We start from the raw sequence: 16285 nt of genomic DNA, 5'->3' as shown, positions 1-16285 counted from the left end.
AGAAGGAGCAGGACAAGTGCAGCTGAGGGTTTGTTATGCATTGAGCAGGTATTGTGCTGTGTCTGCAGGGCTCCTCTGCCCAGTCAGAAAGCTCCTATTTGGTAGGGTGACCATATCTCCCCTGGCCAAATATGGGACATGAGGAATGACCCCCATCCTGGCCAAAACGGGATAGGTGGTCACCCTGTCTGGGATTCTGGGAACAGGGTGCTGCTCCGCCAGCGAAGCTCCTGGCTTCCCTGAGCTGTGGCTCACAGTCTGTGCCGCCGCACAGGTCCAGCTCCCAGTTGGGGGAAGCCAGGTGGCTCCAGCTCCAGCTCCAGCTCCAACTCCAACTCCACTGAGGTAATGGTTCACCCTCCAGCTCAACCCGCCCCCCAGCCCTGGCACCAGCTCCAGCAGCCCGCACCAACCCTCCCCTGGCCCCGGTTCTCGTTCCAACCTCTGCAGCCCGGCTCAACCCCCCACGACTCTGGCTCCAGCCACCCCAGCACTGGCTCCAGCTCCAGCAACTCTGGCTCCAACCCCTCTTAGCCCCAGCTCCTGCTCCAAACTCCTCAGCCTGGCTCCCAGGTCCTGGCTCCCCCAGCTGGGGGAAGCTGGTGAACCACTATGAAATACAGGGCAATTAGCCCCTTTTGCAAAATACACTGGGGTGCCAGGATGACACCTGAAATATGGGGTTGTACCACCAAAAACGGGACAGATGGTCACCGTGCCATTTGGAGACGGGTCATAGTACCCAGCTTAGTCTGCTGGATTGCCTACCAACCAGGCTGAGAGCCTGTTGTACTTCTGACAACTGTAATCCAGAGTATCCTCTTGGGGCCCTCTTCTGGTACAGCTCTTGACAGAAGGCAAGGGGCCAAACCAGAAGATAACAATTAATTAAGCATGTGACTTAAGCATTTGACATGTGACAGCCAACTCTTTCAGTGCAGTTCAGTACTTAGAAATTTTTACTTAGCATCAGCCCTTCCTGCAGCTGCAAGAAGCCATACTAACGAAGGGACAGGGAGTCTGGCCCACCAATAGGCCTGAACCAAACTCCAGACCCAAACTTTGACAAGACTGAAATCACAACCAGACTTAGTTCCACTCTGTACCAACAATGCAGTTCAGGAGTTGCTTGCTGAACTGTGGAAGAGCAGTGGTCGTAATGGTGGTGGGCCTCATGGCCTTGCAGTGTGATATCATCTGAGAATCATAAAAGATGGATTTTGGTGAGGTAACCTCTGCTAAATAAGTAGCAGTCATGCCCAAATGTCTGGGGTTCTTGTTTTTGTCTGTTTATTTCTTTTGCTTTTTGTGGAGATGAATATTTTTAACAGTACCAGGAATAGCTTTGCTAGTAAAGAATTTTAGAAAAATTTGATCTTTCTTGGTCACAGCCCACTAGCTTTGGCCTTGATTCAGCCAATTAAGTCAATGGAATTGCAGAATAAGGCACCCTTAGCCTGAGCAAAGATTGCAGAATCTGGCTTAAAACTAAGAAGCCAGTCCTAGCTCACCTAAGGAGGACAACTAATAAGCATACACTTCAGGGAGTACATACAGCCCTTATTCAAGGCAGCAAGAAATGCACATTTTGGGCGTTCTCATTTTATATCTCTCTAGCTGGAGGGGAAAGAGGGTGAGAATTCCAGATGAAGACTCTTACTGAACACAGGGACCATGTGAAAAGTTCACCTAAATTCTTGAACTTGCTCACAGCTGGTGGCTCAGGGTTTCAGAGTTTAGACGGACATCAGATGGACTTTCGGAGGATGGTACACTGACTGTGAAAGAGAAGAGAATGCTGTTGTGTGCTCAATGTGAGAAGAGCCTTGTTGGTTTCGCCCATCACTCTTTAATACCCTTTGCTCATTTAACTAGTACTTTACTTACGAGTACTCACTTAAACGAGGGACACATATACTTACAATTTTTCACTATGCGAATGAACTTCCCCCACTTATATGAGCCAGCCCCCGGGTCCCTGGCCGGGGCGCAGGGACACCCTCAGCCCTGCGGCTGGCTCAGGTCCAGCTGCGGGGTCACAGGCCAGGGGGCGAGGAGACCGGTAGCCCTGCAGCTGGAGCTGAGCCAGCTGTGGAATCCCTGGCCAGGGTGTGAGGAGACCCGCAGCCCTGTGGTGGGATCTGAGCCGGCTGCAGGGTCCCTGACCAGGGCGTGGGGAGACCCATAGCCCTGCAGCTGGCTCAGCTCCAGCCACGGGGTCCCTGGCTGGGGGGGGGTGGGGAGATCCCCCTGTGGCAACTCCCCATGCACCCCCTCCTGCCCCTCCCCACCCCACCCAGTGCCAACAGTTCCCCAGCCCACAGCTCCCCGCACACACCCCCAGCCCGCTCCCAATACCTGTTCTGAACCCCCTAGCCCACCGCAGCCCCCCCCACCGGTACCTCTGCTGCAGCCCAGAGGAACAAGCCACCACCTTCACCACCGGCATTGCCTGCAAGTTTTAACCTTCCCTCCTGCTCATGGCCCCAAACTGCTGCCAGCCTTTAACTCCCTCCCCCAACCCCAGGTTCACTTACCTTTCAAAAGCAGCGCCACCTGCTGCCACTCTGAGCATTTGGAACCAATCAGAGATTTTACATGTATTTTAATGGTTATTTAATGTCCCTCTTATGAGTTTTCACCTACAAGCAGAAAGTTGGGAACCAATTGTGCTCGTATAGTGAGGGATGAGTGTACTTCAGCTCACTTTGTAAGCACACTGAATATGGATGGCTCAGGAACATAATCTTTTTCATGATCTATCATTTTGAGCACAATGAAGCAGTGTGTCTTTTAAAATGTGGAGTCATGGTCAATAATTTTATGGCCTTGGTTTCTCTGAGTTAATTTTGAATGTACAGGATATAATATTTCCCAGATATTCTAATTCTTTTACCTCTAATTCTTCTTCTATTTCCAGATCTATGGTGGGCCTGATTTTCTGTCTCCTAGGTTGGCCCAGCTGTGTGTTTCAAGACCAGCACAGAACCCCCTACGAGTCTCTAGCACTGGCAATGCCATGGTAATCCGATTCAAGACAGATAGAAATGTGAATGGAAGGGGGTTCAATGCCACTTGGCACGAGAAACCAGGAGGTGAGTTTGCGAGGACCACTGCTGATGAAACTGATGACATCCAATAAGAAGTGGGGATACGTAAACTTGTTTTGCATACACTTTTAACCATTTAAAATACTGCAGGTTTAAAAGTTTGATGTGAACCAAAATGTTCCTGGATTTGCATTTGATTTAGGAGAAACTGTGAAGAGTGGGTAGAGGAAGAAAGACAAATTCTGTATACAGCTTATATACTACATTTCTTTTTCCTTTAGAAGAACCACTTGCTGCACCTTGGTGTTGTGGGGGTATCCCGCAGTTCCCCCTTATAGTTAGGAAAATGGTTTGTTTATTTTTTTTTTAAATTCAGTGGCCCTTTCAGTTTCAAATTACAAAGGGAAGAAAGATCTAAGATTCAAACTAGTTTTGAGAACCTTGTGAACTCCAAAAGTATTTGGAGTGATTAATCAGATCTCAAACTCTGTAGGGGTCACCATACCTCATGCAATTATGTGTTCAAAGCCTCCCCAGTGATCCCTGAAATGAGATGCTTTCTAAATGACAGTAGGCAAATGCCATTGGGAACACTGAAATTCACGGCAATACTTTTCCAAACAGTACGAAAACTCTTCTGTAAAAGGTCCTACATCCAGAATGCTGAAAAGAATATGGGATGCTTACTTATAGGTGTATCTTTAGATGCTGATTTTCAGCACCGATTTACCTATAAATTATTGGACCCTCTGATTTACCAGAAAGTACTGGGGAACACTGAATTGCAGCTGGTTTGCACAGACTGAAAAATGTAGCAATAGTTTCAAAATGTCTTTGATGTTTTACTTAAATCCTATAGTTGGCTAAAAATCACTGGCAGTGCTGCTTGTTCCTTTTTACTTGTTTTTCCTCTATGTATTGTGCCCTTTAGACTGTAACACACAAATGAAGGAAACTGGAAGGGAACCAGATTCCTAAAAAAAGATTGCAAGCCATAAAAAAGAAATTTCTCATCTTTTTTGCATATTTCCTTTCACAAAGTACATGATTTCTCTATATGGCTTTGATGCAATTGACAGTTACTTTCAGAAAGGAGGTTCTGGAAGTGACTGACAATTCAGTGCAGTGCAGTAATAAACTGAGGACTGTTGGCTTGCTAGGTCATTGTACAGGTTCCATGGCACCCTTCCCCTCACATAGTCATGATAAGCTAAGCTACATTCTGTACCCTTTGAAATGAAAATATGCATGGCTGATATGCTTGCCTAAAGTAATAAAAGTGAAGATCAAAGTTTTCAAACATGGGTGTCTAAACTCAGGTATGCAAATTCAGAGATGCTTCTCCATTAGTGTGAAGTTCATTTAAAGACACAGGACCTCTGAAAGTCAGCTCACGAAAGCTTATGCTCATACATTTCTGTTAGTCTATAAGGTGCCATAGGACCTATCTTTAGAGGAGCAATGGGATTCAAGGTTGGTCTTATGTTTTCAGAACAGCATTGCCTAACCCCTACTTAAAGTATTACTAATCTGTGATTCTGACTGTGTAAAGATTCTGTGATACGGATGTGGAGAATGATTTACAAGTGCATTTACAATAGCTGGACTAAAAGACACAAGGGGCGCCAACCCTCAGCTTCATTACATAAGCCAACCACTAACGCCTAGAGTAGAAAGAAATTTCCCTCATAGATATAGGTTTTGTGTAGTTGTCCACAATGAAAGTTTTATACTTTCTACTTAGCCATCTGGCACTGCTCTGGTCAGAGACAGAATACTGGGCCAGATGAAGTATTGGTCTGCTCCAGTTTAGTGATTCCTGCACCCTTACCAGAAAACAAGAAACTCGAGGTATTTAAATGTCATATTAAAAGCCAGCTAAATTCCTCTTCAGTGTAATGCAGGTACTGAAGCCACTAACATGGGATAATGAAATCTGCTCTACAGCCTTAGCTGAGAGCCAGTTGACTTTTAGCTCATACAGTAGAGGTACATGACTTTAGTCGCTAAGGTCCCACTTTCAATTCCACCTGCTGACAACCGGGGCTGCTTGGCTTTCCAAGTGGGAGCTTGTCTGGGATGAACTGATGGGAGGATTTTTTGATAGATGTTGCTTATACCCCTTCTAGGTTGTGGAGGAGTTTTCCAAGCTTCCAGTGGTGAAATCCATTCTCCAAACTACCCTCAACCTTACAATGACATCACTGACTGTTCTTGGATTATCCAAGTTGACCAGGGACACCGTGTTTTGCTGAACTTCACATATTTTGATATTGAACCTCACCAATCATGCGACTACGACAATATTGCTGTAAGTAACAAGGGGTATTTCTAAAGCTTCTTTACTAAGTTTTGGGAAAACATTTGCAAAGAAGGAAGTTTACTCTACAGTCTAGGCTGCGGTTGGTTTCAGGATATTTGCCCTGTAATAATACTGTGCGTTTGTACATATAAGGGCTACACCTCAATTTTAAAATGATAGAAAATCTGTGACACAACAATCTTTGCTTCATGGTATAATCCCATAAACTGCCAATTACACATGGAACATGCTACTGCAACAGCTCAGAGCATCATTAAGGAGACATGGTGCAGCTGTACCATAGTGCAGTATCCTCCCGCACACCCTTAAGCACTGGGTGTGACTCGTTCATTCTCTGCATCTACAGGAATGTGATTATGATGTACCCTTTCATGAAGCAGGCTATGACATAAGATCATTGGATGCTCGGAGACATCTTGGTCACCCATGTAATGACATATCCAGATAGATTTTGTTACAGAGTTGTAAAGTTGTCTCTAAGGACAAAAATAATCCTGGCTTGATTATTATATTTGTGTGTGCATGCCATGGGATTCACTCACCGCTAGTGATGTCACCTCCTGGCCACTCGAGGATAAGCTCTGGCAAGGTAATGCATCCTCCTCTGCCCGTGTCTCTTGTCCTTCCGCACCACCTGCAGCTCAGGGTGTTCTCTCTTCATGACTTGGTCCTCTGGCTAGGTCACTGTGCACCAGGGATGGGCAATAATTTTCACAGAGGGCCGCTCACCAAATTTTGGTCAGTCATTGGGGTCAGCTCTGGGTCCCTAAAAGGGGCAGGGCCTTGGACGGAAGGGGCAGGGCTGGGGGCTGGAGAAAGGGCGAGTCTGTTTGAAAGAAAGAAAGAGACTGTGACACAGATTGTGTGGGATGGGGCACAGCTGTTGGGAGAGGGTGTTTGGAACAGACTAGTTGTGTATCATAGATCGTGTGTGGGGATGTGTGACACAGAGTGTGGTGCTGGCTGCTGCTGGGAAACTTTCTGCGACACCATGCGCTGTCTCTTTAAGACCGGGAAAGCTGCCGGGCTTTCTAGTCCTTCCCCTCCCCTGCTGTGGGAAGAGAGAGTTTGAGAGAGAGAGACAGAGAGAGAGAGCTGGCTGCTGGAGAAGACTTAGCATTAGCAGCGCACTGCCTCTTAAGACAGGCACTCCTCTCAGTCACTCACCACTCTCCAGTCTGGAGCAGCTCAGTTGTGTGTGCTCTCTTGTCTCCCACTCCCCACGCTGCCAAAATGGGGAACAGGGACAGAGGGGCATCCTGACTTCAGCACTTTCCTCCTCCCACCCCTTGCATAGCTATTAGGAAGGTCCTGGGAGCTGCTCAGCTGCAGGATGGAGCAAAGTGCATGGGTGGGGGCAATTGAACACAGCTGCCAGCAGGCTCTGCTGATATGGAGATACGCATCTCATAGAATTGGAAGGGACCTCGAGAGGTCATCGAGTCCAGTCCCCTGCCCTCTTGGCAGGACCAAGTACCATCCTTTTTGCCCCAGATCCCTAAATAGCCTCCTCAAGGATTGAGCTCACAACACTGGTTTTACTAGACTGCTGCTCAAACCACAGAGCTATCCCTCCCACCCGATCAGATGAGTGGGCTGAATCCAACCACAGACCGTATTTGATCCATCCCAGAGATCCGTGTTTCCTCGTCTAGGGTTTCGAAGTCTCATTGGCTGTGTCTACACTAGCTCCCAACTTGAAAGGGAGCATGGCAAGTAGGGTGTCGGGAGATTACTAAAGAAGTGTTGCGGTGCACATCCAGCACTTCATTAAGCTAATTCTCCCCTGTGGCAACTTCAAAGTGGCAAACTTGGATGTGGTGGCTTGCGTGTAGCCGCAGCTCACCTGCCAGTACTTCGAAGTGCCTGGGCTACTCTGAAGTTCCTTTACTCCTCCGAATTTCACTTCTGAGCATACCCAGTGGGTGCTAAGCAGCAAGTCCTGCAAAAAGCAACACTACGCCTGCTCTTGGCAGCATGCCCCAGCTGGCTCTTGGCAGAACTGCACACCGGGGTGCACCCCCTTACTTTCACCTCTGAGTAAAGCTGAAATAGACAAAGAAGAGCATTTCGACCTGAGTAATTACACGTTTTAAAATTTTTGAAATAATTTTTCATTTTAATTTATAGAGTTGTGTGTATTTGGGGAATGACAAAAGAGCCATACTTTGTTCTGTACTGAGCCACATTTGGGTCTTGGGCAATAGGTTGCCTACCCTGCTTTAAGGCCCCCTTCTGCAGCCAGCAGCCTGGCTTTATAATTGACCTCCCTGCGCCTTCTTAGCTGGGAGATGTTAGCAGTTAGATCTCAGCCCTGCCAGGCTTCTCTCCCACTCCAATCTATAGGGGGCCTAATTTACCTTCTCATGGCCAGTATGACCAGAGTACATCCCATTACAGTCCATCGCATTCAAGTGGTTCCTTGGCTGGCTCTTTATCTGCTTAATTAGAGATCCTGCCCTCTGAAAGCATCACACTGCTACTGGTTTTTGAAAGTCTCCCAGAAAGGCAGGCTGCAGCTCAATCAGTGTCTGAAAATGAAGAGCACTGCAAGTCTGGCAGCGTAGGCCTCATGAGAGTAGAGACACAGTATCTTGGCCTGTAGTTCCACTTCACTCAGCAGAAAGGAATGTGTGATCTGTGTAACTCTGTAAAGTACAGAAAAACAAAGTGGACTTACATCAAATTCAGCCACTTTCTCCTAGATAAACCTTCATTCATGGCAAATTCAAGCAGGCAAGAACAGAGGATCTTTTGAAATCACTACTAACAGTATTTCTTGCTAAGGATCTGTGTGCCAAACCAGTTAAAAGAAAAGTCTGATTTCTGTGACGTGAATCATATGTTTCTTTTTAACAAAGCATCTTTGTCCAATGGATATCCAGTTTGCACAGCTCTAAGGCAGAGACTAGGACAAGGCCATATGAAACATGTTTTTAGTTAAGAGTTAAGTGTAACTATGATACTCTTGGTGCAGAAAATGCTTTAGAGAAATGGCAGTCTCTTTGTGACCTTGTACAAGTGGGGAAGGTAAGATAACAGAGCAGCATAATGAGACATCTGTAATGGTAACGTTATGAGAAAATACAAAAACAAAATGTGAGGATTAAACAAAACAATTCCAAATTTAGGACCCGATCTTACAGAGCATATAAGCACGTGTTTGGATTTAACCATGTGTGTAAGTCTGTTGATGATGTGCTTAAAAGCACTTCTGGAGCAGAGCTTGGAGGCTCAGTGTTGCCCTTAAATATGCAATCCTGACTCCCTCAGCCATTGTGGGTCTGAGGGAAAAGCTGAGTCTTTATCTATATAGACATAATCCAGAGTCCAGTTTGGAAATTCTTATACATGTAAGTGGTTGCATTAATTTCAGTGGAACTCCCCACATGCGTAAGGGTGCAGAATCCTGTCCAGCTGAGGAAACTGTTTTCTTTTATTACCATGACAGCATCCACTATTTTATTTTTCTGATTTTTTGCTATCTGTATCACTACCACTTCTGTACAGTAATGGGAGAAATCCACCTTCCCTAGTGCAGGAAAAGATATTTAAATTCTGAAGCATTAATGAACTATAACTTCCTGTTGTAAATTGAACTCAAAGTTATTTTAGAATGAAAGTTGAGGGGTGGGATGCAGGATTATCCCGAAACCAAAAAAAAAAATCAGAGTTTTGACTGAGACAAGTATGGAGGTGGCTTCTTAAAGTTAATTTGGGGAGGTAGCAAGAGAAGGAATGAGGAGATGGGCTTTCTTTTCCTGTCTGTTATGCCTGTAAGCTGGGAGTCATTTGCCTTTAACAACTGCTAGTGGTGAGCATACACCTCCTCCTATAGAGCTGCATGCAGTGCATGATACTGGAAGCCAAAGAGAAGGGAATTGAACCTTCTTGTGAGATCTTGAAGTGGATATATGACTGTGAATTTCACTTAGTAATTACATTTCAAAGCACCTAGATGGAAAACATAGGCAGCTAAGGAAACTGGTGGGTCAGATTTTTTTTCATTTCCTTTCCATAGGAAAGAATGCTGTGAGTGAGTAATACACTCATTTCCACCTTTTTTTTTTTTTTTTTTTTTTTTAGAACTTATCTTTGTGGGTTTAATTTGCTTTGTGCATTTCTCTGGGGACTCTCCTCCACCCTTTACCAAACTGACACTTTTCCTTCATCCCCACCCTACTGGAATGTCTCTGACACGTGATCAGAAACAACATGTGTAGTCAAAGTACATTTGTAATACCAGGAGCACAATTCTTCTTTGGCGGGGGGAGGGGGGAGCTGGGGGACGGTGGGGGGTGGAGAAGGAACTCTTCCTAATGCTCATTGACTTCAAGGAATGTGTTTCAATGGAAAGCACAGCACAGGACATCTTTTCACCCAAGGTTTTCAAGGACACAATTGTTTCATGAAAGTAAGGATATCTGGTGGTTAAGGACTCACTGGGACTCAGAAAAGCCACATACCATTTTTTTCTTCACCCCGAATTTCATGTGTGTACTTGGCCTAGTTGTTTACCCAGCTTATGCTTCAGTTCCCTATCTTCAAAATGAGGATGTTAGTGCAGTACTTCCTTTTCTTCTTTCTGTTTAACTTAAACTGTAATGTCCTGGGGCAGGAGACTGTATTTTCCTATGGATATTACAGCACCTAGCAAAATGGAGCCCCTACTTTGGTTAAGACCTTCTAGTTACTACTGTAATACAAATAATTAATAAGCAATGCTTGTATCTGGGGATCCTTCACCTCTTTGTTTCTTTGAAAAGAAAACAGAACTAAAACAAAAAAGGATGTGATTCTTCCTGCATGCTCTAAGCGTGCATTCAGTAGGCCTCACATACAAAGCTACAGTATGATCTTAAGCAAAAACTATTGTAATTTGGAGAGAATAGTAATAACTTGGAAAACTATGTTTGAAATGAAAGGAACTTTAATGCTCAGGAAGAAATAATTTCTGCTCTGCAGATATTCGTATTTAATAAATTTCTGTAGATGTTTCCCCTATTTTAGCATAAAAAGCAGCAAACAGTAATACAGAAATGCAGTTTCAAGGGCATGCAATGTTGACGCATTTTCAAACAATGATAGGGGGTAGAAAAGAGGACTTTCATAGGGAAAGTGAACCAAAGTGAAATATTAAAAATGTGGCTAAAACGACTGAAGACATTCTTTCTCTCATGTGCTTTTACAAATGTCATGGCCCCTCTCACTGCAACAAGAAGGCAATGAGTCATATAGTCAGGCTTATTATGTGTAGGGGAAAAGAGGACAAAAATGCTACTTGTTCACAGTGTGAAAGCAGACTGGGATTTGATTAAAAATCCCATGCACAAATCAATAATTCTTCTTCTCTACTGTGGCTAGTAAGATTATTAGGGATCTCAAGTAACAGAGGGATAGCCATGTTAGTCTGTGTTGAAAAAATAATGAGAAGTCCTATGGCACCTTAAAGACTAAGTGATTTATCCGGGCTTAAGCCGTCGTAGGCAAAAATCACAGGCTTTGCCCACAAAAGCCTATATTCAAATATATCTGTTAGTCTTTAAGGTACCACAGGACTCTTCTTTGTTTTAGGGATCCCAGTTCTCATATGTTCACCAGTTAACTTTCAAAAGTGATGGAGCAACTCAAACATTACAAGACATGATATTTTAAAACACAATGGTTCACAGCCCATTCCAACCTCAGTATCAAAATGTGTCTTAGAAAACTGTTAACGCTAACAAGTAATAGAAGCATCACATAGATTTGCTGCTGCTTCTTAATCATTAGTTTCCATAACTTTCCTAGAAATATTATTTCTCAGCATTATTTGTGTTGAGTTAATACTTGGATCAGAACTTTAAGAAGATGTGAGGAACAGAATTCATTGCTGGGCTTCTGAAGAAAGGGACATTATTACTATCTTCGAGAGACTTCAGAAAGCAGCAAACAAAATTGATTTAGGAAGCTAATGTATGACTCTCTGTTTTCCTCATGGCACTATCAGCAGACAGTCCTTATTCTAATGAGCTACTGGTACAAAATATTAGTTTTTTATTTTACTCATCTTCAAAAATCTCCCCTGGTGAGACAGCTTAACTGCAGTAACCTAGTAATAGTTTACTTTTTCGGGGCCGGATCCTGTTATAAATCAGCGTAACCACACTGAATGCAAAAAACAATGCCAATTTAAGCTAACTGAAATTTTGGCCCCCTCTCTCCAATCTCAGAATGTAATAGCTGGCCTCAGCTCCAGTGGTCAGATAAAATCTAATTGCTACTGTGTAGAGAGGGGAGGTGATTTAATTGAGCAGAATCGGCTGGTTAGTCATTGTTTCTATTAACATTCTTCAGTTTTCATAACTCCATGCAGCTTGATTTTAGTGGAGAAATTGACAGAACATGTGAAGAAAAAAATCATTCAACATTTCTACCTGGATATTAAGAGTCAGACTGTCTGGAAGCCAGAAAATAAGAAAAGGTTGAATGGAAGGTTATCATGGCCCTCTTTACCAGCTACTTATTTGTCTAGACATTATAGTACATTTAATACTCTCTCTCAGGGCCCCACAGAGTCAGCCAACGTGATAAGCCAGGAGGCAAATGTTTAATTCATGAAAACTGTATCAGCTAAGTAGGGCATGTATATGGATTAAACAAGGAGCTTGTCCTCTGTTGCTTATCTCTGCATGTTGACCTTTGGAAAACACTAGTTTTAATAATTTTTTAGTAAGTTGCTCAGGGACCTTCTGTCATTGGAGGCTGGAAAATTAAACTGTGTGGTACAGTATCATTAGCACAGCTTTCTCTCTGTTACTATCAGGAGAAAGGTTTGAGTTCTCAATTTTTTGCACAGTGTTGCTGTGCATTTCTAAAGAATCTCACAGACTGCGTACTGTGTATTTGAAATAGGGAAATCTGTTGTAATACAGTTGTGGTGTTTTTTTTCTTTTTGCTTACTTATAGGGTCTTTATCACCATAATAGCTGAAGCTCTCACAATCATTAATGGATTTTATCCTCACAACAGCCTGTGAAGTATTCTCCCCATCTTACACATGGGGAGCTGAGGCACAAGTTATATTAAATAACATGACCAGAGTCACATAGGAAGTTTGTGACTGAGCCAGGAACTGAATCCAATTTCCCAGGTCCTAAGCCAGTATCCTGCCTGCTAATTAGATCATTTCTCCTCCCCAAGTCCTGATCTTATACTGATAAATTCAAGTATCAGCACCACTTGCAACATATGCTCAATGTTCCAAATGATGTAGCTAATGGCAGAAGCCACAGTGAGACTGTCTATCTTAATGAGGCCTTTACTTAATGAGGGATAGCTCAGTGGTGTGAGCATTGGCCTGCTAACCCCAGTGTTTCAGGCTCAATCTTTGAGGAGGCCATTGGGCAATCAGGTGTTTTTAAAAAAGGGGCAGTAGTGCTTGGTCCTGCCAAGAGGGCAAGGGACTGGACTCGTTGACCTCCCATGGATCTTCTAGCTCTAAGAGATGTGTATCTCTATTTATATATCTATCTATCTGTAAAAGCTGTTGTGAGCAGGACACCCAGTGATAGTAGCTGTTTTCCTTTGTTGTTTCTCTTTTATTTTATTTTTAATTCTGATTCAGTGTCAGTTGGAAACCAGTTGGTTTAGAGTTAAAATCAAACCCCTGTAATCTCTTGCCTCCTAATGTGGCAGACCATAAACTAAAATGGAAAAAAAACAAAACAAAACATTCTTTATAACTCACATTAAAAAAAGAAGAAAAGCACTTGTGATGAAATGAAAAGTGATGTCTTACAAAACCATCTTTCTTCCTGCTTGCTTCCTTCCTGTTTTACTGGTGCACGATGATTTATAAGTGCCATGTTGTATGCATGATCACAAAGGGGAGAGTTACACGTTTGTTAATTGTTTTGAAACAGTCCACTTGATTGATTCAGTTAAATCTGTTGTCTATTAAATGTGTGTTATTGCAGTTACCACACAATTGAAGCTGTGGCCTTAAACCCTATCCCTCTTTTCTTTCCCCTTCTCTAAATAAATTTCCAAACTGAAGTGTCTAAGTTAGGCACCAACACCCACAGTAAAGCATGAAAATATGGATTTAGTTGCCTATCTTTAGGGACCAAAGATTGAAAACTCTGAGTTCCCTTATATATATGCTTATAGCTGAAGCTAGTAGAAGTTACTTACAGGACTTACAAGTCCTACAGTCCTTATTGAGGCAAAACTTAGGTTCTGATTGAGCAAAAATGAATCGTATGGATGGAGGAACAACAGAGAGAAGGTAAGATCATTGGCCACTGTTCTGTGGTCCCAGGGTTCTGCCTAGGTCGGGAATGGTTGCATTACTAGAAGTGACAAAACAATACCGGTTGGTTCACGTTGCTTCTCAGTTGTATCCATGACGATATGAATTTTGTATAGAGATTGAAATGTATGGAACACATGACAGACAGTGTGATAGGCAGGCCCTATCAAATTCACAGCCATGCAAAACAGACCATGAAATTTGGTGTCCTCACATGAAGTCTGGCCTTTTGTGTGCTTTTACGCTATGTAGATTTCAAGGGGAAAATCAACTTATCTAAAATTGAGGGTCCTGACCCAAAAGCGTGTTGCATGGGATCACAAAGTTATTTTAGGAGGGTCACGGTATTCCCACCCTTACTTCTGTGCTGCCTTCAGAGCTGGGCAGCTGGAGAGCAGAGGTTGTAATGTTGGCTGTGTGCCCAGCTCTGAAGGCACAACCCTGCCAGTAACAGTGCAGAAGTAAGGATGGCAATAGCATACCCATCACCCTTAACTTCTGTACTGCTGCTTTCAGAACTGGGTACCCAGAGAGTGACAGCTGCTGACTAAGGGCCCGACTGTGCAGGCAGAAGCGCAGAAATAAGGTGGGCAAAACCATACCATACTATCCTTACTTCTGTCCTGCTACTGGAGGGAGCTCTTCCTTCAGAGCTGAACTCCCACCTAGAACCTGCTGCTCTCCAAATGCCCAGCGCTTAAGGCAGAGCCACAACCAACAGCAGCTCAGAAGTAAAGGTAGCAGTGCCACAACACCCCACCTACCCCTCCCCACTGCGATCCTGTGACCTTCACACAATTTGTTTTTGGGTCAGGAACCCAGTTACAGCAGCTCAAACAGTTACACCACCGTGAAATTTCAGATTTAAATATCTGAACTCCTGCAAGTTACCATTTTAAAAATCCTGTGACCATGAGATTGACCAAAATGGACTGTGAGTTTGGTGTGGCCCTAGTGATATGAAATGAAATTTTTATCAATATTCCTTCAGGAAGGCCACCAGATTTGTATGAGTGATATATACAGCAGATGACTCATATGATAGAGAAAAATAAGTATTTTGTAAAAATTCTAGACAGCATTTCAGAGTCTTGCATCAGGATATTGCTTGTACGCTGTTGCCTTTAAAAGCAGGAGCTTTAAGCTCTGAGGAATACAGTTTCACTTTTGGGGATAATGGGTTTGGACAGTTTTGCCATAAGGCTGATGAGTTTCTTCAGTTGCATAACGAATGTTAAATGATGGAATTCAGTGATTTCTAGGACAATTGCAAATTCCCATTTTTTTGTAGCTTACTGTGTTTTTCTGACTGAACCTATTAAGAAGTAAATATGTTAGAAGATTCTCATCATGAGCACAGAACCCACTGTACTGTAGCTGATAGACTGAAGGATTTTAAAAGCAAGGTCAATTTCCCTTTGCCAAATACCAAAAGACCCAGAATGTATGTGTACAAATGAACACTTGCCCAAAAAATTTAAACCCTAATACATTTATTTTTTGTACGATGGGTGGGAAATGGACACACGTATTGATCTGAAGCTTCAGTTATTCCCTCTGTGCACTACTGTTTCATATAGGTATTTGATGGCCAAAACAGCGAAGCTCCACTTCTTGAAAAACTGTGCGGTGGCCAGCTCCCCAGTCCCATCACATCCACCCAGCATGTTATGTTCGTCCGATTACAGTCCAACGGCAGCAACCACCACCGGGGTTTCAGTGCTCGCTTCACAGAAGGCAAGTTTCTCAGTGACATAAACACTCATTTTGCTGATCACAAATTACTTTTCTACTATGTGCAATCTCTTATCACATCTTATATCCAGTGCTGGTTTCACTACGTATGTCATATGGCTTTAAAGAGGCATTGGCAAGATACTTATCATTTGAGAATTGTTCAAGCCAAAATATTTTGACTTAGGGTGAGATCTCCACAGCCAACTGCCACCTTTACTCCAGATACAAGTTAGGACAGCATAAAGGAACCCTGAAGGTCCTGACTGTGGATGGGAGAGGATCCCCCTTACATAGTCATTATGGGGACATCTGTGAGTTTAGTTTCCAAGGCTCCCACTGCAAGCCTACTATGGAGAGTATATCAAGATTTGGGCTCATTATTTTGCTCATAGGGCCATGCAATAAAGCGGCCATAATTTAGACAGAGCCGCAGAACTGTGTAAACTACAGTGTGGTGGGGGTGGTTTCTCCAGCCTCCAGAATAGCCCATGTAAAGATGATTTCAAGTCCCTTGGGCTTCAAGTTCTCTGCTGTTTCCTCTTAGAGGAGCGCAGAATCTCACCCTTTATTTATTTGGCATATTAATAACATTTCTCTTTTTATTATTAAGAAAAACCTCTGTAAACTTTTACAACATATATTTTTTTAGAAGTAAGAGGCGGGCAGGGAAGGCCTATTGAATCATTCAGTGGTTCCTCCTTCCAGGAGAATCTGTTCCATGTCGTCCAGGAAAAGATAATACCTTTAAAAATAAGACATGACATATATAAAATGTATTTATTTAGAAAAGATTTATCATACAGTTCATTCTAGTAATAATGTGCAGTGTGTAATTATTGTCACGCTTTTGCACAACCTATCTATTTATTAGAACATTAAATT

At 43.3% G+C, this 16285-nt stretch overlaps 1 protein-coding gene across 1 annotated transcript in view; it reads left to right on the top strand.

The window, feature by feature from the left end:
* CUBN (cubilin) overlaps positions 1–16285 on the top strand; it is a 250358-nt gene that overhangs the window by 138552 nt on the left and 95521 nt on the right. Inside the window, exons 31-33 of the mRNA XM_074985503.1 lie at positions 2921–3095; positions 5180–5361; positions 15247–15403. Coding sequence (XP_074841604.1) covers positions 2921–3095; positions 5180–5361; positions 15247–15403 — 514 coding nt within the window. The remainder of the gene's footprint in view (positions 1–2920; positions 3096–5179; positions 5362–15246; positions 15404–16285) is intronic.

The sequence above is a fragment of the Carettochelys insculpta genome, chromosome 2, assembly GCF_033958435.1.
Source record: "Carettochelys insculpta isolate YL-2023 chromosome 2, ASM3395843v1, whole genome shotgun sequence".
Classification (NCBI taxonomy): Eukaryota; Metazoa; Chordata; order Testudines; family Carettochelyidae; genus Carettochelys; species Carettochelys insculpta.
The sequence above is the reverse complement of the archived record's forward strand: the minus strand, read 5'-3'. Positions and strand labels throughout refer to the sequence as shown.